Source organism: Octopus bimaculoides, chromosome 4, assembly GCF_046866305.1.
Source record: "Octopus bimaculoides isolate indiv1 chromosome 4, ASM4686630v1, whole genome shotgun sequence".
Classification (NCBI taxonomy): Eukaryota; Metazoa; Mollusca; class Cephalopoda; order Octopoda; family Octopodidae; genus Octopus; species Octopus bimaculoides.
In genome coordinates, this window is record NC_142931.1 from 116,236,563 (window position 1) to 116,259,152 (window position 22,590).

Here is a 22,590-nt window from a genome sequence, read left to right on the forward strand (position 1 = left end):
AGAACACAACATGCCACCACTCACAACATTCTGATCATGAGGTGAATACTCTCACCACTAAGCCACTATATATATATAGTCTTCTTTCAGTTTCCACCTACCTTATCCATTCACAGTGGAGGCGCAATGGCCCAGTGGTTAAGGTTCCCAGACTGGGCATTGTGTGTGTTTATTGAGTGAAAACACCTAAAAAGCTCCATGAGGCTCCAGCAAGGGGTGGTGGCAACCCCTGTTGTACTCTTTCGCCCCAACTTTCTCTTCCTGTTTCTTGAGTAACGCTGCAATGGACTGGTGTCCCATCCAGCTGGGGGGAACACATATGCCATAGAAACCAGGAAACTAGGCCCATGAGCCTGGCTAGGCTTTAAAAGGGCTCATAAAAAAAATATCCATTCACAAGGCATTGGTTGGTCCAGGACTATAGCCGAAGACACTTGCTCAAGGTGCCACACAGTGGCACTGAACTGAAAACAACATGGTTAGGAAGTAAACTTCTTAACCACACCACTGTACCTGTTCAGATAGTGGAATTAATAAAAAAAAAATCCCAAAAAGAACTAAAGACTGCAAACTTCCAATTTTCACCAGAAAACTTTTTTAAACTTTGCCCTGTTTGCTTTTTGTTTCAGTGTGTATTTTAACAATTCTGTTCCCATGGAAATTAACATGTACATTATAGTCATGTTTCACATGTTCTTATTATAAGAGCTAAAATAACCTTTCACTCGTTTCACATTTGTTTAATCTGGATCCATTTTCTTTCTTCAGTTTCTTTAAAGATATCATCTCCTTATCTTTGCAGAACATACCAGTTTGTTAGGCCGGAAGAAAAATTACTGGGACTACTTCTGCGAGTGCCTTGCTCCCAGTAAAGGACTCAGAGATGGCTTAAAATATGTCAAATCTCTTAAGGAGGTAAACAATTTTTTCTCTTATTTCAGGAATTATTTTAACTTTAGACACAGGCATGGATGCATTGTTAAGAAGTTTGCTTTGCAGCCACATGATTTTGGATTCAGTATGGCACTTTGGGCAAGTGTCTTCTATTATAGCTCTAGGTCGATTAATGCCTTGTGAATGAATCTGCTATCTGGAGACTGTATGGAAGTCTGTTGTATGTGTGTGTGTGTGTGTGTGTGTATGTGTGTGTGTGTGTGAGTGTGAGTTTATGTATGTTTGTCTCCTTGTCTTGACATTGTGTGAATGTAAATGAGTGTCACTGTAATACAAGCAGTGTCATTCAATTCTGTAAAAATAAAAGTCTGGTCATGAGAAAATATTACCTTGCTTGCAAAAAGATTGAAGGTTGGCAGCAGGAAAAGCATCTGGCTGCAGAAAATCTACTTCAATAAATTTCATCTGACCCATGCAAGCATGGAAAAGTGGATGTTAAAACAGCAATGACGACAATGACAATGATTAAAAAATTAATAAGAGATAAAAATATTTTCAAAAATTAAAAAAAAATTATTAATATTTTTGTTTGTGAATATCTTTATTATTCTGAATATTTTTAAATTCTAAGTGTTGAAAAGTGGTAAGCTGACAGAATCATTTGCATGCCAGGCACAATGCTTAGTGACATTTTGTCTGTCTTTATGTTCTGAGTTCAAATTCCACCGAGGTCGACTTTGCCTTTCATCCCTGCAGGATTGATAAAATAAGTACCAATTAAACACTGGGGTCAATATAAGTGATTTACCTACTCCCCTGAAACTATTGGGCTGGTACCACAATTTAAAACCAATATTAAGAGTTGACTAGGCGGTGAGCTGGCAGAATCATTAACATGCTGGGCAAAATGCTTAATGGTATTTTGTCCCTCTTAATGTTCTGAGTTCGAATTCTGCTGAGGTTGACTGGGCCTTTCATCCTTTCGGGGTCAATAAAATAAGTACCAACATCATTGACTTATCCCCTTCCTGGAATTGCTGGCCTTGTGCCAAAATTTGAAACCAATATTAAGTGTTGACTTATTTTATTTTGTTTCTTTATACAGTATCGCACAGCTTTAGGTAAAGGAAGAGCATTGATTCGGTTTGCCCTTGTCCATAAACGACTTGCAGATACAATCCAACAGTGTGTTTCAAATGGCCGTATCACAAGGTAATTGATTATTTTGGTTTTGCTCATTTTTGAATTGGATAAAGTATTATCTTCTCTTTGCTTTGTTTTTTTTTTTTACTTTTCCCCATGTAAGTATATGTCGCTTGAAAATTTGGATATTTTCATATGAATTAGAAGGAATGAATATTTGTAATGTTAAGGTGCAGGTATGACTATGTTGTGAAGAAGTTTGATTCCCAATCAAATGGGTTTTGGTTTCTGTCTCACTCTGTTGCACCTTGAGCTAATGTGTTTTATGTCCCTATACCAACCAAAGCCTTGTGAGTGGATTTGCTAGATGGAAACTGAAAGAAACATGTTGTAAATACATATCTATGTATGTACATATCTGTGTGCATGTATGTGTGTCTCCTCATATTGTCATTACATGTTCGTTGTCATACAAACGGTGTCATTCATTTCCAATCTTCTGTGAAAACATGTCTAGTCATGGAGAAAGATTAACTTGCTTGAAAACAAATGAGAGGCTTCATAACAGGGTAGGCCTCTGGCCATAGAAAATCTGCCTCAGTAAATGTCATGTGAGCCGTGGAAGCACAGAAAAGTGACTGTTAAAATGACAGTGATGACGATGATGGTGATGATGATGATGATGATGATGGTGGTGGTGGTGGTGGCAGTGGTGGCTAGTGTTATTATTAGCATGCCAGGAAAAATGCTTAATGGTATTTTGCCCATCACTACGTCCTGAGTTCAAATTCTGCTGAGGTTGACTTTGCCTTTCATCTTTCAGGGTCAATAAAATAAGTACCAGTTGAGTACTGGGGTTAATGTAATTGACTAACCCTCTCCCCTAAATTTCAGGCCTTGTGCTTGTTATAGAAAGGATTATTATTATTATTATTATTTGTACTGTTAGATTCTTTATCTTCCCAATATTTGCCATTCTGGTATTATTGGGGATTGAACTTAACTTTTCAACTTGGTAGAGTGATGAAAATGTTATAATTTACCTCGGGCACATCTCAGTGGTAACATGAGAAATTGAACCCATCACCTTATTGGAACACATACGTCATATGTACTTCATAATCAAATTGATTTTTTGATAGGGAAACAACTTAAAGCCAAATAAAATATCCAGTTTTAACATATCATACCAATGTTTATATATACAGAACCGTGTAAGCTATATTTGTTATGACAAACATATACACACTGTTTTTGTGTAACATTGCTGTTTGTGTCACATCAGTGACAATATTTTGACTATAGTTTTTGTAGTTGTCAGCTTTGATCAACCTCATACATCTTTGTGAAGGTTACTCCCTCTTTGGTGGTATCATATTATGATATTTTGAGCTCTGGACAATATTTCATTAGTTAAACTACTAGTTCTCAACCATTTTTTGTTCTGTACCTCTTTCATGCAATCATGTTTTACAAACACCCACTCCCCATGTTTTGCAATAAATAAAAAAATAAAGAGCAAAAAGAACCCCTCAAACTCCTTCAGTTGATTGTTTTAATCAATAGCAGTTAATTTTGCTCAATTGTTTATTATCTATTTTTTCTAATCACATCCCATCCACCATGTGTTTCTTTTTAACTATAGGGTTTTTTTTTACGCATATTAGCTAATGTTTTTCTATTTTCTTTAATTACCATCATGGTAACTGGACCAGTTTGCTGTTGAAACATTTGTCAACCTGTAAAATGTGGAAGGACTTTTTTCTTCACCCTGGGCTAATGTCTCTTATGTTAAATTTTTATGGAAATAACTAAAAAAAAGGCAAGGACTTATATAACAAAATCATATTGGAACCAAGCACATCATCAGTCGTGTTTCAGTTTACTGATAACACTATATCTTATTCATATTTTCTCATGACAAAGATTTTTATTTTAAATGTGTTTAAAACAAATATTGTGCCAAGTTTAAATATTTTATTTGCAAGAAAAAAAATCACAATCCCTTTAAACCTTTAGCATTCAAATTACTTTATCAAATGTTATGTTTATTCATTCACATTATTTTGAATTAATCTTGCATTATCTTGTAGCTTTAAGATTTCAAATGATGTGATTGTTTACTTTTAGAATGACATTATAGGGTAGATGCGAGAGGCCACATTTGGCTGGTTTGAACTTAAAACAAGTAGAACACTTGGATCAGATATGGGAGGTTTTAAATGCTAAAGGGCTAAACACCCAATGTATCCCCTTGACATTTGCTGTCCCTTTGTGAGCTCAAAATACTTCCAAAGGTATGCTGCCACTTAGGTTAACAACCACTGAGTTAGACATAGTAGAAGAGAAAAAATTTACTTATGAACTGAAATTAACATGAATTTCTAATTAAAGCTAGTTACTCTGCTAATATTTTTGAGAAAGGCATGAATGTCACAGAATTTCAATTTTGTTCCTCAGATCTAAAGAAACATGTTTATGAAAGATATCAATATTATGCCAGTCAGTGTGAAGTCCTAGATATTATGCAGGTCTATTATAACAGGGGTTTTCAAACTTTTTGACTTGCAGACCCCTTTATATTTCAGGCTTTACCTTAGGGACTCCCTTATAAATGCTTGTGAAATTTATACATAAATATTTGCTTAAAATAACATATATTTTTACATTTATTTATTTAACAGTATTTAACAAATAGGTTTATTGTCAATTAAAAGATTTCGATTAAAAAACATATATAAAATCAAATTGCCCATAAAAAGTATTTGCTATCCCCCTGTGGTCTGCGGACCACAGTTTGAAACCCCCTGTATTATAAAACCATTTTGAAAGTGAAAGTGTGATTATTCTATAAACGAAGTTTCTAGAGAATCTAGGAATAAGAATAATTTTTGCTGATTTTGAGATATTTTTTTTTTTATCTTTCAGTGAATGGTTTTATCCATCATCTCCTTGGTTACAACACAAACACAGTTCGGTAATTATAAATGCACTGTATGACATCAATGATGTAAACTTCGATTTAATTCCTACAGGTTATGATTTAGACAACTCATGGCCTTCATTTGCCAGGTAAAATTTCACTGTTTCCTATTTTCAGTGTTTACATGTATTTAGTATATTTCAACTAAAAGTTGTATTTCTAATTAAAAAGTGATGACAATCTTTTAATTTACTTCTCTGTCAAATTTCTTGATTTATCTTTCCTTCAAATCGAACATGAATCTGATTAGGTAGTTTTGGTCAGCTTTCAGTGCACAAATTTATGAGAAAAGAAGTGATCAGCTGAACTTTGAATGGTGATGCAGGAATTATTTATATCATAATTTTTGATCACATATTCTAGAAAATCTTAATATAAGCACTCATTTTTGTCAAATTCTTAACTGCTGAATGGTTTAGTCAATCATGAACAGAATCCAAGTATCATGACATATATTTCTGAGCTCTCAAACTGTATGAAACTCAATACAATCACCAAAGTTCTAAACTGCTAAACAGTATTATAATAAGCCTGAACTTCAGAATCTATCTTGTTAGTTTTTTAAAAATTCAGTTAACTTTTGAGCCTTCAACATATTTTCTAATCATCATCATCATCGTTTAATGTCCATTTTCCATGCTGGCATGGGTTGAACGGTTTGACTGGAGACTGGCAAGCCAGGAGGCCTCACCAGGCTCCAATCTGATCTGGCAATGTTTTTACAGCTGGATGCCCTTCCTAATACCAACTACCCCAAGAGTGTAGTGGGAGCTTTTTATGTGCCACTGGCATGGGAAGCAGTCAGGTGGCACTGGCATTAGCCTTGTTCGGATGGTGCTTTTTACATGCTGCCAAGTAACATCCAATGTAACAATTCATGTAACGCAGAAGTTTTTATATTATGGAGAATAAAAATATTTCTGAAAACTGCTATCCTATTTCAGAAAGACGAATGGCAGCTATTCCTGGAATCCGCCCAGTAGAACATCCAGTATGAGCAGTCTTCTCAGTATTCCAAGCATACAACAGGTTAAGTAATGTTGTTATACATTATGTATTATAATTTTATAGGTTTTCTTGCTATGTGTTCATCATCATCATTTAACATCCTCTTTTCCATGCTTGTGTGGGTCAGACAAAATTTGTTGAGACAGATTTTCTGCAGCTGGATGCCCTTTAGGTAGCCAATCTTCATTTATTTCCATGAAAGATTGGAAATGAACAATATTGCTTGTATGACAGCAATGCTCATATATGATCATCACAGGATGTCAAGATAAGGGTACATACTCATATTTGACAAGTCTTTTTCAGTTTCTGTCTTCGAAATTCACTCACAAGGCTTTGTTCAGCCTAGGGCTGTAGTAGGAGGTATTTGTTCAAGTTGTTACACAGTGGGAAGCAAATTTTTAAACCACACAGCCACCCCTTCACTGAGTGTTTAATAAATATGTATATGGATGCAGACATGGCTGTATGGTTAAAAAAAATGAAAATTTGGGCAAGTGTCTTCTACTACTGCCTTGATTTGACCAATATCATATTAGAAAAATTTGGTAGATGGAGGTTGTATGGAGGTCCAGAAATACAGGCATGGGCTTCTGTACATCATCATCATTTAGCATCTGCTTTCCATGCTGGGTTAAATGGTTTGACTGAAACTGGTAAACTGGAGAGTTGCACCAGGCTCCAATCTGATTTGGTACAGTTTCAACAGCTGGATACCCTTCCTAATGCCAACCACTCCAAGAGTGTAATGGTTGTTTTTTACATGCCACTGGTGCAGCTGCCAGTAACATGACACCGGCATCGGCCACAGCTATGCTTTCACTTGGCTTAATGAGTCTTCTCAAGCATGGCATATTGCCAAAGGTCTCGGTCACTTATCACCTTTATGAGGCCCAACATTTGAAGGGCACTTTTTACATGCCACCGGCACGGGTGCCTGTTACATGGCCCCAGCATCAGCCACACCTAGCGTATGACTTGGTTTGATGAGTCTTCTCAAGTACAACATATTGCCAAAGGTCTCAGTCACTTGTCATTGCCTCTGTGAGGCCCAGTGTTCCATATGTATGGAAAAATTATGTCTTGTTCAAATCTTGCTGCTATTTCCATGCTGGTATGGGTTGAGTGAGTCTTGTTGGGGTAGTACTCTATGATTGAATGCCCTTCCTGATGCAAACCCTTACTTATTTTCAAATAAGGTACTTTATTCTCCTGATCTTTGCACATCAAACTGTGACAAAGTAGGATGTACTATTTTTGCTGGGCATTAACAATCTTCATCAATAATCAACAGATGTTGATGTGAAGATGTGCGGAAATACACAGACACACTTATGCATTTATACATACATACATACATACATCCAACAGGCATATGCTTATACATTATGCATTTGTCTGCCTGCTTTCTATACATGTTTTCATATTGACACCACTTGGAGAGCAGTGATGTTTATATATGTCCAGTGTAAATACTATATCATATACCCCATATGATATATATATCATGCAAAGACTAGTGAAATAAAGCAATTTACTTGAAAACAAATAGGTTAACATTAGGATGAGGTGTTCAGGCCATAGAATACTGGCTCAAGAAGCCTTGTCTAACCCATACCAGAATGGAGAAATGAGTGTAAAAGCATTGCTTCTGCTGCTGCTTATGACAGCATCACATCTATGTGTGTAATCCTTTTGTTACCATTTTTCTATTGAAATAGTCTTTTGTTTCAGTTAATTTTGAAAATAATGAAGAATTTATTGAAATAACTTTGTTATTGTTTAACCTTTTTGTCACCATATTTTCATTGAAATACGGTGCATTTGTTTAAATTAATTTTCAAAAAGAATGATGAATTATCTTTATTTAACCTTTTCATTACCATATTGCTGTTGAAATACACTGCTACTGTTTCAATTAACTTTGAATATAATGAAGAATTTATTAACATAACTTCGTTGTTAATTAAGTTGATGTCTGGAACACACATTAATTTTAAGGGAAGGTTTTAATTTAGATTCATCATCTTCATTTAATGCCTGCTTTCCATACTGGCATGGGTTGGACAGTTTGACAGGAGCTGGTAAGCCAGAGAGCTGTCCAGGCTTCAATTGTCTATTTTGGCATGGTTTCTACAGCTGGATGCCCCTCCTAATGCCAGCCACTACACAGTGTGCACTGGGTGCTTTTTATGTACTACCAGTATAGGTGCTTTTAAGTGACACTGACATAATTGCTTATTGCATGGCACCAGCATGAGTGCATTTTATGTGGCATTGGCATGAGTGCACTCTATGTGGTACTAGCGGCGAGCTGGCAGAATCGTTAGCATGGCAGGCGAAATGCTTAGCAGCATTTCGTCTGTCTCTACATTCTGAGTTCAAATTCCACTGAGGTCGACTTTGCTTTTCATCTTTTCGGGGTCAATAAACTAAGTACCAGTTACGTACTGGGGTCGATCTAATCGACTGCACCCATCCCCCCAAATTTCGGGCCTTGTGCCTAGAGTAGAAAAGAGTACGAGTGCATTTTACATGGCACTAGCAAGAGAGCACCATATGTGGCACTGGCACGAGTGCATCTTACACGGCACTGGCACAAGTGCATTTTATGTGGCACTGGCACCCACAAGACAAAGCCAACTCAGCTGGGAGAGGGAGAGGGAGTAGGGGCATGACCATAAAGGGCTTGCCTGTAACCTATTTTACTTAGCTTGGCATGTCTTCTCAAGTACAGCAAATAGCCAGAAGTTTCAGTTCCTTGCCATCTCCTCAGTGAAGCCCAGCATCTGAAGATCCTTTCTCTCCACTTCATCCCACGTCTTCCTGGGTCTACTCCTTCTACAGGTTCCCGCCACAATTAGAGATCCGTACTTCTTTATGTGGCTGTCCCCATCTAAATTTGTATCACGACTTTCGAACTTTGGGCCTCACCGAGGCAATGACTTCTGACCGAGATCTTTGGAAATATGCTGTGCGTGAGAAGACCCGGCAAGCCAAGTGAGACCTAAATCCAAGGCCTCTACCAGGATGTGTACCTTCCTACATTGGACACTAAACTCCGCTTGCGAAGACCTGTTGAGGCAAGTGAAATCGAACTAATTTTGACAGATGGCACCCATGCCAACATCGTCTCCTTCATTGGACACAGAAACTCGGCTTGCGAAGACCTGTTGAGGCAAGCGAAAGCGAAATCGTGATAGCACCTGTGCCCTGGAACTTGTGCCTAGGCACATGTAAGGACATTCGAGCGAGATCGTTGCCAGTGCCGCTGGACTGGCTCCCGTGCAGGTGGCACGTAAAAGACACCATTGTGAGCGTGGCCGTTGCTAGTACCGCCTGACTGGCCTTCGTGCCAGTGACATGTAAAAGCACCCACTACACTCTCGGAGTGGTTGGTGTTAGGAAGGGCATCCAGCTGTAGAAACTCTGCCAAATCAGATTGGAGCCTGGTGTAACCACCTGGTTCACCAGTCCTCAGTCAAATCATCCAACCCATGCTAGCATGGAAAGCGGACGTTAAACGATGATGATGATGAACTAGGGGAAGTCTCTGAAAGATTGATATCAGCTTATTTAATACACACATAGTTTGTCTTGTCACAAAATTCATAACTGGCATTGTATTCATAATCAAATCATTAATAATTTTCATATTTGGTTGCATTGTATGTTATTGTGGTACTGTGTTTAATGTAGTTTGGTTTTGTTTACAGGATAGTCCATCTTCTAAAATAGATGTTGCTTCCTCCTTTACTGAATCCATTGACGAACAGTACATGTCCCCTCGAGAAACAAGTTCTAATGTCTCCTGTTCAGAACTGTACTCTAAAATTGAAGAATTAGAAGAGGAGAAGTTCACTACAAGTCAGGAGGTTGCTCTTTGGGTTAAGAGACTTAATGAGATGAAAGAGAAATACAGAACACTGAAACAAGAGTAAGTGATGATAGTTCTTCTTCTTCTTCTTCTTCTTCTTCTTCTTCTTCTTCTTCTTCTTCTTCTTCTTCTCACCTTCTCCTCCCCTTCCTCCTGTTTCTGCATCCTCCCCTTCCTCCTGCTCCCGCCTCCTCCCCTTGCTCCTTCTCCTGCCTCCTCTTTTTTCCGCATTGTTGAAATATATTGTGGTGAATTTCATGTTTCAAAGCATTGCTTACTTTTTACTCAGCCTGATATTCAGATATCATTATTGATCGACAGATGCAGAATAGTTACTACACTGCGCAAAATGCTTCGCAGCATTTTGTCCGTCTTCATGTTCTGAGTTCAAAGTTCACTGGTTGTCCGGTTGACTGAACAACTAAATAATCACCTGTGAGATCTACTTACGTACTTTGTATCATCTGATACCTAATATTTCTTCACCCTTTTGAGATATTTGTTTTCTCTATGTTTTTTCTATCTTTAATTTTTCCAGTTAATTATTTACAATAATAAGCCTAAGTAAGTTTTTAATATAAACGTAAATTTCCATTTCCATTTGTCTGGGGAGAGTCATTCTGTTTTAATGCTTCATTAATAAACACACACACCATTTCAATTTCCACTCGTTTACTTATTTATTTATTTTTTCTTAAAATTTTCATTGCTTCTTGTAACCTCTTCAATAGTTGTTGATTCTGTCTGTTATTGGAGCTGTGTTCTTTTTGTGTGTTTGTGTGCATGTGTGTGCATCAGCATGCATGTGTATACACATATGTATGTATGTATGTATGTATGTATGAATGTATGCATGTATGCATATATGTATGCATGTATGCATATATATGTATGTGTGTATGTGTACGTTTGTATGTATTCTGCATATTCATGTGTTTGTGTGTGCATGTTTGTGTGTGTGTGTGTGTGTGTGTGTGTGTGTGTGTGTGTGTGTGTGTGTGTGTGTGTGTGTGTGTGTGTGTGCTAAATGTATTTGTAAATATATCTATGACAATTTCTTTTTCAAACTGATCATTCTCCCTGAATAGACTACCTCCTGTTTAGTTTTCACCTCAATTAGTTTAATTTCTTTGTTTGTAGGTACGATAGCCTGAGTTTGGAATTTAGCAGTTCACAGCAAGCCTGGCAAGATGAAAAGGATAGATTAGATTTAGAACGTAGAAATCTTACGGAAGGCCTCAAGTCTCTCCAGGACAAATTAACTGAGATAGAACATGAACACGAACAGATTGTTAATACTAACAAATCCAGAATAGAAGTCTTGGAGAAGGAGAAAACTATTCTGGAACAACAAATAAATAGTCTCAAGTCAACAGAGGTAGAATTTGCTGAATCAACAGCAGTTCAAGAAGAACAGTTTCAATCTTTGTCATCATCGCAAGAAAATGAAAATGATGTTAATGATATTAATGAAGATGATGATGATGATGATGTTGATGATCATGTTGATGATGATGATGATGATGATGTCGTTGATAATGAAGACAGTGTAGAATATTTGAAGCAAGAATATGAAAAGATCCTATGGGAAAATCGACGTCTGCAGCGGAAATGTGAAGATTTTGAAGAAGTGCAACGAGAACTGCACAGACAGAATGAAGAGCTTGTGATGCTACAACAGTCTGTTGAAGAGAAAGCTGAGCTGTTAAACAAATACCAGCAACAATCTCAGCATCTAAAATCTACCTTGAATAATCTTTTAGATTTTGACTCTATTGATGATCAGGTAAGTTATGTTTATATTCTGGATACATTTGTTAACCGTTTTGGTGCCAACCTGCCTGAAACTACCCTTGGTTCTATGATACACATTCTGTTTTGAAATGAGTTGACTTAAAAAATCTCCCATCAAAATTTCATGTTGATTTATATTCCAAACATCAGCTTAATAAAGACAAAGTTATTTTAACAAATTCATTATATTCAAAATTACTTGAAACAAAGGTTGTGTATTTCAATAGAAACATGGTTACAAAAGGGTTATAGGATATAAAAATAACTACGAAAATTATATAGATTACAGATGATTAAATTTGATATATTAGCAGAAAGATGGCCCCCAGGCAGTTTTCTGCTAGCCCCTTGCTAATATTTTCTCATTTGATTCCCAATTGTAATAATTTTTATATTTTACAGCTAATTATTTCTTTGTATAATAGTGCTTACTTGCTTAGTAAATATTGCTTTCATTATTTTATCACAGTCATAATCTATCTCTTTTAAACAAACATCTTGGTAGTCTAACATCAAAGGAGATGTACTTGCGTAGCAAGTGACTTGATCTGAGATCGTGTGCTGAAACAAAAACAATTGCAGCATGGAAGATGTTTGTAAGCCATTCAAGAACACACAAAGATAGCTAGTTTCACTTCAACATTTAAATTTCATTTGTGTCAAAATATTTTTGTCACTTTGAAACTGTGACAGGATTGATGCAGCACGAAGTTTTGTCAGTGAACAGGTCATGGTTTCAAAGCAACAAAAATATTTTCACACAAATGAAATTTAAATGTTGAAGTGAAACTAATTTCTTGTGTGTTCTTGAATGGCTTACAAACATTTTCCACGCTGCAATTGTTGTTGATTTTAAAAAAGAGTTATGTAAACAATAATTCATTTTAATAGCATACTTTTCAGTTAGAAGATGTTTTTTTTTACACACACACACGCATGGCTTCGCTTCCTTCAGGTGGGGATAAAAATTTAGATTACAATTTATTTTGTTTTTCTTCTACCAATGCACCACGCATGTGTTACTTCGGCATCGTCATTCCATAAAATGTGTTTAATGGGAGAAAAATATTGAAAAAAACATCAATACATGTGAGAGTGAAAAACGGAGGGTGGTTTGGGTTGTGCTAGAAACAACAGCGAAACCTCCCTTGAATTGTTCAATTTTTCCTCTGAAAATATTTAGTTTTTTTTTTTTTTTTTTTTTTTTTTTTTTTTTTACCAAAAAGACTCCTCCCATGGTTTTTAAGTTAAAAAGGAAAAATGGCCCAAATTGGTCTGGATAGTTATTATTCTAAGGCTTATAGTGTTCCAAACAGCCATAACAACAAAATCACTTTAAAAACTTTTCATTCAATAAATAATGTTTTTACATTACGTATACATTAATAGAATAAACTGTTGGTTTTCCAAATAGCAAATTAAAACTTAAAATGAAAATATTAAAAGAGAGAGTGAGAAACTTTGCAAATGAAAATGGATTACTCCACAGTGAATGCAATGAATATTTAAATTTGCGAAGAATTGGACACAGTGAATGCAATGAATATTTAAATTTGCAAGAAATTGGAGTTAAATAATTCAATAAACTTGAGAAATCGAAATTATAGGAAATTTCTTAGAACATGAATTTATAAAAATATTTCCAGACGGTCAAGCCTTTAATAATTGCTTTCTTTTAGTACTTTTAGTAATTGTTACATATCTAATTAATAAGCAGCTTTCTCCATTATAGTATAGAAATGTAGATATATATTTATTCTTGTTAAGGAAGTATGATGTTAAGAGCCCAAGATAGAAAGGGAAGTGACTCCATCAATTACAGGATTGTGACTTCAAGTGTACTTAATGACACTCAATAGTTGTAATATAGCAGAGATAGTTTCTCTGAGGCTTCATGCAACAGTGGATCAAAATCAGCTGGGTGGAACCTTATAGAATTATTACTAAAATCAAATGATGATTTGAGTGTGGATACCAACGAGTGTAGTGGATTGATAGAATCAGTAGAGTGGTGGACAAAATGTCATGTAGTATTTCATTATATTCTTTTATGTTTTGAATTCAAATCTTATTGAGATTGACTTTGCCTTTCATCTTTCCAGTGTCAGTAAAATAAATGTCTGTTGAATACTGGAGTCTATCTGTTCAACTACATAAATCCTCCAAATTTGAGGCTATAAACTTATGTTAAAAATCAATTTAATTTCTTTTTTTTTTGTGTTGGAGCATTTTTATTATGCTTGCATATGGATCTGGTTTTATACAGAATTATATAAGGGACTCATGACTCAGCTGCAGGGATCATCTGTTTAACCCCTACACCTGGAGAATGCATTGGATTTTCTGCAGTTATTTTATACTAATTTGATCAGAAAACTTTATTCTATATTATTATAGTTTATCTATCAGTAATAAATACCAGATCCTCTGAGAATGGGATCTGTGATAGCCTGGCATCCTATCCAGCTAGAAATTTATCTTCCATCACACATATCTAACTGTCTGTCTGTCTGTCTACACACACACACACTAATGTATTTATTAGAGTTTTGAAGAAATGGGTGTGAAAGGTCTGTAGAATAACATGATTAAATATTAAATAAATTAAATGTTAAATAAATTTAATGTAGATAATGTTAATATGAATGAAGAAAGGAATGGAGAATATGATAAAAATTAGTTCAAATATGGTAATTAATTTGTCTCTTTTTCTGTTCATATTGCAGGAGTATATTTCTAACTTTGAATCCATAGATGACGACTTCAGTGATACTGTAGAAAAACTGTTTGAGTTTGTGAAAGAGGCTAAAAATCTAAATTCTGAAGGAAGATTTCATCAACAAGAACCAAACAAGGAAATTCTAGCACAAATATCATTGTTAAAGTCAGAATTGGAAGGTTCTAGATCACAAAATGCAGAATTGCAAAAACAAGAATCTGATTTCAGTGAGAAAATGGAAAAAATATCATCTGAGAATTCTTATTTGAAAGAATGTATTCAAAAGTTAGAATGTGATTTAGAAACAAAAGATAAAGAATATAATACATTAGAAGAAAAGAATAAAGCTTCCAATGATGAGATTAGCAATTTTGGCTGTGAAAGAGAAAATATGATTCTTCAAAATGAAGAGCTGAGCGAAAAACTGCATTCTTTGGAAAATAATCATAAGGAATTAATGGCTAAACACTTTGCTCTTCAATCTGAACTCGATGAATATAAGGAACAGTATGAGCTGCAAATATCTGTAATAAATGCCAAACATAAAGAAACAGAACAACAACTGCTGAGTTCTAAAGAAAAATTCCAAACCAAGCTAAATGAAGTTTTAGAGGAAAACCAAAACCTTACAAAAGAAATGGAAAATCTAAAGAAAGAAGCAGCTGATTTACATGTGAAAGTAGTGAAATCTGAAACAGAAAAGATTGACTTGCAGCAAGAGCTTGATCAAGTTATGTCAGAAAATACAAAATCAAATGATATGCGAATAACATTGCAGTCTGTGATAGATTCTCTACAAGTTGACAAAGACCACTTGATTGAAGAGAAGAAACTCTTGCAGTTAGCTGAACAAGATTTCAAGGACAGTTTACAAGAGAAGGAAGAGACTATTGAAAATGTGAGAAAAGAATTTGCAGAAAGCCAAGAATCAATTTCTTCTGAGCTGAATTTAGTGAAAGAAGAATTGTCTGCAGTCCATTTCCAGTTGAGTGCCCAGCAACTTCAGCATCAAAAGTCTGTGGAGGTATTATGAGTTTTATGGCTCCAAGCAATTTCTTATTTCTTATATTATGCATGTATGCATTTGTTCATAATCATCATCATTATCATTTAGCATCTGTTTTCCATGCTGGAACTGGTAAGCTGGAGAGCTGCACCAGACTCCATTGGTCTATTTCGGCTTGGTTTCTACAGCTGGATGCCCTTCCTAATATCAACCACTCCATAGAGTATACTGAGTGTCTTTTACATGTCACTGGCAAGGGTGCCTTTTATTCCATTTATACAATAAGTGCAGGTGTGGTTATATAGTTGAGAAGCTTGCTTCCCAACTATGTGGTCCAAGGTTCAATACCACTGCATGTGTCTTCTATAGCCCAGACCCAACCAAAACTTTGTTAATGGATTTGGTTGATGGAAACAACTATTACCTATTGTATATGTGTGTATGTATGTTGTGTGTGTGTGTGTGTGTGTGTGTGTGTTGTGTGTGTGTGTTGTGTGTGTGCATGTGTGTGTGAGTTGGTAGGTGAGTGTGTGTTGTGTGTGTGTTGGTGTGTGTGTATATGTGTGTGAGTTGATTGGGGTGTGTGTGTGTGTGTATGTGTGTGTGGTAAACTATCCTGTTGTAGATGACAGATTGGGGCTCTGCAATTTCTGAACAACCTGCACAGATGTTTTTTTTTTATAGTGATCAAATGTTTGTGCTGTACTTTTAGCACATTACCTCCATCAAAACCAAATTGCCTGTTAAGGTGTGTGGTGTGTCATATGTCAGATGTTGAAGTGATTGCATAAAGTTAGGAAGTATGAGAAATGAATACATAGTTATTTCATCATGTGACTTCCAATGGGTTACAGCCATTTCACAACCTTCTTTATTTAGTATTAAACCCATTACCTCCCGTAATTCTATTAACTGGAATTTTTTTAATGAAACTTTGATTTCTAGCATAAAACAGCCTTAGAAACACGCTGGAATGATCAAAATAACATTTCAAAATAACATTTCAAATAGAAATAAGCGAGATATTAGGTAAAAAATTAGCAAACCTCATTTGAATATCAGAGAAATATACCCAGTAGATATAACAAAAAGGTTAGATATGTGTAAATATTGACAGATAATTACGAAATTTGTAATTTTTAAGTGATCTCATATGAGATCACTGGTAGGTAATGGGTTAAATTCAGTATGCAAGAAATTATGTGTACATTATTTACATTAATATGTATGTTTTGTGTTATTCAATACAATTGTATATTCACAAATTAATGCATTAATTTCTTTGCATTAAGAATAAAACATGTTAAAAAATATGTAACATATACAATAATGAAGATTAGTGGCTTTCTCTGCTGTGATGTGTATCAGATGACAGAGAAAATTGGCAAGATACTGTTATTTGACCTAGCCAGCAGGAATAAAAAAGAAAAAGAAGAAACAGAAATAAAATTAGTTACTTGGCAACTGTACCAGTGTTGGTGTCATGAAAAGGCACACCACACCCACCCACACTGCAAAGTAGTTGGCATTAGGAAGGGCATCCAGCCTTAGAAACGATGTGAAAGTTGTTGTTAGAGTTTGATGCTCATTGGATTTTGTTGACTTGTCCAACCAATGTCAGCATTGAAAACAGACATTAAAAGATGATAATGACAGTAGCAAGGAATTATGATGATACCCAGTCTCATTCCTGGATGTGTAGTGTCAAATGTAAATGTTATTAAACAAAAATGTTTCAAGCCTATACACAAGGTTACTTATTTTGCAAAATTATCATTTCATGGACATAATATATCTCTTCTTTATGTCACAGACGATGAGTAACAAAGAACGGGAACTACAAGACAGCAATAAGACAGTGAAAGAGAAAGAAGATATTCTCAGACACTTACAAGAAGAGAAAGAACAATTGGAAATCACAATGAAGAATCAGTTGGCATGTTTACATGAGATGGTAAATCATATTTATATTTAATTAAAAAAAAAATTTGCAGTTTTTTTTTTTTGCTGTTTTACATTCAGTTTTTCAAAGGTGATATTTCATTTTTCAAACACAGAGATTTGCATGTTATTGAAGTTGATGGGGTTTTTTTTTTAACGGAATTGTTTCTTTGTATCAGTTTCAACTCAACTTTAAAAAAAATTGTTTTCAGCTATGAAAACTGATACGAGCAGAGTACAAGCCATATAATCAGTTTTGAGAGAGAGAGAGAGGGAGGGGAAGAGGGTGAGTGAGAGGGTGAGAGAGACCTATGTGTGTGCATGTCAGAAAGATAGACACATACATACATACATACACATAACATGTATGTATATATATGTACATATGTATATACAGGTATTAGGCATGCACATGTCTAATATAACATCTTAATTTTCCTAAACATTAAAGTACTCAATAGCCAACTATTATATAACTTAGAACTATGGCATCTATCTCTGTCATCATCATCTAATGTCTACTTGCTGAGGTGGTATAGGTTGGACAGTTCGACAAGATCTGTTTTGGCATAGTTTCTACAGCTGGATGTCCTTCCTAATGCCAATCACTTCTGATCGACTGTCTGATAAAACACAAATAATAACCACAATAGAAAACTACTCCCACATCTAGACAGGCTTACGGCTGCACACCAACCCATCTTTGATTACATTAAAAAGAATGCCATGTGGTTGACTGGCAAGCATTTACTTGACAACACATTCCAATCTCTAGTTCACAGATGTGCTGTTACCATATTTTGCCTCTTCTACCAACTACTTAAATGGTCTCTTCTTCTTTTAACCATTTAACTACATACGTGGCTGTGTGGTAAGAAGCTTGCTTCCCAACCAGATAGTTCTAATTTCAGTCCCTCTGCATGGCACCTTGGGAAAGCGTTTTCTACCATAGTCTCGGGCCGACCAAAGCCTTATGAGTGGATTTCATAGATGGAGACTGAAAGAAGCCTGTTGTATATATGTATATATATATATATATATATATATATATATATATATATATATATATATATATATATATATGTATATATATATATATATGTATATATATATATATATATGTATATATATGTATATATATATATATATATATATATATATATATATATATGTATATAATTATGTGTGTGTCTTTGTGTCTGTGTTTGTGCCCCCTACCATCACTTAACAACTGCTGTTGGTGTGTTTATGTCCCCATAACCTAGCAGTTTGGTAAAAGAGACAGAATAAGTACTAGATTTACAAAGAATAAGTCCTGGGTTGATTTCTTCAACTAAAAATCCCTTAAAGGCGGTACTCCAGCATGGCCGCAGTCAAATGACTGAAACATGTAAAGGAATAGAAGAATCCCATCCCCCACCCAACTCCATCTAACGTACCCACCTTTTCTCCACAGAATTGGAAACTTCTGGAATCCCCATCCTGTCCCTCTATTTTGTTTTTATAAATGTTGACTTAGAATTGATCCAACTGAACATCAATCATGTCAATTTCATTAGTCTAGTGTAAGGTGGGTGTTTGGCTATAAAGGTCATGAGCATGGCCCCTTTCTTCTGATTAAGCCATATGTGTGTGTGTGTATCTATATGTATGATAGTATGTGTGTGTATTTATATGTATGTGAATGTATGTGTATGAATGTATATGTATTTATATGTGTGTGTGTATGTGGAATCTGATTATATGCTCAACATCTATAAAGTAACCTGGATTACCTATTCAGATCCAATGGTTTACAGTTAACTGTAAATCTTTGCTGGTCTTTGAACTGGCCTATCTTTTATCTCTCAATCTCTAAAAATATTTAGAAAGGGATCTGCTGTTTCGCAGGTTGTCAGTGGTGAAATGATGTTTTGTTTTGTTTTTTTTTTCATCCAGGAATCTTTTGTGAGAGAGCACCATGATGATTAATGTGTTATTTGCAAAGTTTTCAGCACTTTTTTGAATTGGGAAGAGCTCTATAATTTTGAAATTGCATCTTGGCTTCTTTTGTTCTTTCTGTGATTAAATTGTATCCATTTATGACATTGTACATGTTCTGCATGCAGCTATTACTTACTTTTACATTCTTCCTGTTGAATTGCCTTTAACAGTTTGTTGGTTGTTGTTGCTGTTGCTGTCATCTAATCTTAGTCAATTCTGAGTAAGCTTGTGCTACCTATGTAGTCAGACAGATGTCCTAGTTTTGCTTAAGAGTTCTACTGTTAAAAGTATTCTATACTATCTCCTAATTGAGTACAACACTACATGTGCAGGGTTTATAATATGGAATGTCATGTAGTTCAAGCATCTTGTATTTTTTTTCCATCTGGTCAATCTGTTATATCAGTCTGGTATAGCTGTTGTTTAGCTGCAGATCATCCTTGATTAAACCTGTGGCATAATAAGTATTCTGTTCTGGAACAAAGACTTTTGGTGCCCTGATCTTAATTAACAGGCATAATAGGTCAGTAGAAATTTTGTATTCCATCACAACTGCATACAAAGGTAACACCATCTTCCTATGCCCTCACTTACTACATCTCTAGATTAACAAACACATGATTAAAGGTATTCTAGCCGTGACCATTCTGACTTTATTTCAAAGTATATCTAGGATAACGGTATACAATGTGTTATTTATTTTTTAAGATGGAAGGTTATGATTTGAGGTTGAGCTACCTACATAGTGACTCCCTCATATAACTGTAAATTCTGGCATCCACAACCTAAAGTAAGCAAGGTTGGCTCAGTCATCTGTAACAATTTCTGTTCTCCTGCACTTATCACTGGAAGTATATATCTCAGTACAGTATTTGTAGCTAATGAAGTTACTAATGTATCTATGAGATTTTTATGTTTATCTGAAGTGGTGGTTTATTTTAGAAGATAATATAGTAGTGTCCTGGGATGTTTACGTATAGTATTTTAGGATAGTGTTGTAGCGTTTTAGAACATTTAGATGTGAGTTTTTGTTGTTGTTGGGGTCAGGGTAAGTAAGTATAGTGTATTTAGTGGCAATAGCCCTGTCGGCTAGAGTTTACTGTAGCAAACTGAGCTCCTAAGCATTCGTTTATTTTAACCCTTTAGTATTTAAACCAGCCATATCATGCCCTAATATTTTACTTGTTTTATGTACAAACAGGCCAGATCAGGCTTCTCACACCTACCCTACAATGTCATTTTAAAAATAAACAGTCACATCATCAAAATATCAAAACCACAAGGTAATGCATGATTAATTCAAAATAATGTGAATAAATATGCATTACATTTGACGGAGTAATCTGAATGCTAAAGGGTTAAATATACTTGTTCCCTATTGTAGTTGGCTGCTACTGTTTAGCCCTAGGTCATCTCCAATTCTAATTAAGGAGACTTATGAGCAAAAACATTCTAGTTCTGATCATCCTATCTTTTTAGAGGTATCTACAACTAAATTATCTAATATGTCCTTTTTTTAAGATGCTAGGGTGTGACTTGAGAGTGAAATGACTGCTATTCCGAGCAGGTTGAATGATTATATCACTTCCACATTAGCTTGAGATGCTCTGTAGTAGATGATCTGGAGTTGTGGTTTGTGATGATAAGTGTGGTGTTAGGTGCTTTTTATAGTTTGTTATGGATAGATTATGGGCTCAAAGTGAGACTGACTTAGTCTGTAATAGATGTAACATACTCTTTGTTCCCTAGTATTGCATGTTTGTGTAATAGCTGTGAGTGACACCTATGATTTGTCTAACTGTGCACTTCGATTACTCAGTGTTGTTTTCTTCTGAGGTTATGAGTTGAAGAATCTGCAAATAAGATTATTCATTTAAAAGAGACTTAGATAATTTATCAGTCACCATCTGACACAAACTGTCCAGTTTGTGGTTGATCTGTCCATAAAGATGTTCGGAGAATTAAGCCAATGTCAGTGTTAAATTATTTCCTTTAGATTTGAATTAAGAACAATTATTCAGGTGAAGAAGATATGTGAACGAGAGATGGAAAGGAAATACATATTGTATGTTAATAAAAATTGCTTTTGTGAGAATGTGTTCTAATCATTAATGACTAACCAAACTTACAACTTCAAATCTAGTTGGAGAAAACACAAGCTGAACTGAAAACTTCAGAAGAAGAATACAGCAAACTCCAGGAAAAATATGAAATGGTAAGTGTAGATACTTAACAATTTGAACTTTACTTCAAAATTGCAGTAAAAGTGAAGGAAGAAAATAAAGTTTTAGTTTCAATTTGCTAATTTTATTTTTACATTGTAAAATTTTCTTTTATTTTTATTTTCAATGTGTCATCTTTTTCATGTTGAGTTCAAATATAAAAGAAATGCAATTATTAATCCATGTTTAGAATAGTCTTTATAAGTCAAAAAGGTAAAAAAATAAAAAATTGTTCTTAATATTTAATATATTTCAGTACATTAAAAGGATACTGTTAGATGATATCACATGGAGATTGTCCTTGAAGATATACCTTGTTACTCAGTGGAATAAAAGATATGCCAAGGATTTCAATATTTTGAAAATAATTTTTTTCTTCCTTATAATAATTGTTTCTAATTATTGATCATAAGATCAAAGACTAGTTATTTTGAAGGGAAGGGAATTAGTTGATACCATCAATCCTAATATTTGAGTCGTATTTTATTTTATTGACTGGTGAGATTAAAATAACAGCTTGAAGAAATATTTCTTCTCTATGGTAGAGATTTCTAATTTAAATATAAGACCAGTACTCATCAATCCCAGTACTCGACTGCTAATTTGTTTTATCAACCCCAGAGAAATGAAAGATAAAGTTGGCTCCATTGGGATTTGAACTCAAAAAGTAAAGAATCAAAAGAAATATTTCTTCTCTATAATAGTGATTTCTAATTTAGGTACAAAGCTGCAGTTTGAGGGTAGAAGTTAGTCGATCCCATTAATTGACTGATACTTTGTTTTATTGACCAAGGGACAAAAGACAAAGTTGGCCTTGCTGGTATTTGAACTCAGAATGCAAAGATGAAATACCACAAGGCATTTATTCCAAGCTAATGATTGCACCAGCTCAGCAATGAAATATAATTAGTGGAAGCAGAATTGTTTCAAATTACAATAGAGAAATGAAATTAGTATGATCTGTTGGATCTACAATGCAGGTATAAGGATTTGGCTGAAAATTGCAAACTGTAAAATGAT

General features: G+C 34.9%; 1 protein-coding gene across 14 annotated transcripts in view; it reads left to right on the plus strand.

Moving 5' to 3' along the window:
- The window catches only part of LOC106872124 (FYVE and coiled-coil domain-containing protein 1), a 68,523-nt gene that overhangs the window by 16,018 nt on the left and 29,915 nt on the right, over window positions 1-22,590 (plus strand). For 11 of the 14 annotated variants that reach the window (XM_089351210.1, XM_089351209.1, XM_089351211.1 and 8 more), the window contains exons 4-12: window positions 803-915; window positions 2,000-2,106; window positions 4,966-5,109; window positions 5,965-6,049; window positions 9,745-9,965; window positions 11,046-11,691; window positions 14,426-15,442; window positions 17,238-17,378; window positions 21,492-21,563. In XM_089351210.1, the coding sequence (XP_089207336.1) occupies window positions 803-915; window positions 2,000-2,106; window positions 4,966-5,109; window positions 5,965-6,049; window positions 9,745-9,965; window positions 11,046-11,691; window positions 14,426-15,442; window positions 17,238-17,378; window positions 21,492-21,563 (2,546 nt within the window). The remainder of the gene's footprint in view (window positions 1-802; window positions 916-1,999; window positions 2,107-4,965; window positions 5,110-5,964; window positions 6,050-9,744; window positions 9,966-11,045; window positions 11,692-14,425; window positions 15,443-17,237; window positions 17,379-21,491; window positions 21,564-22,590) is intronic. The other 3 variants (XM_089351217.1, XM_089351219.1, XM_089351220.1) reach the window with 1 other exon arrangement.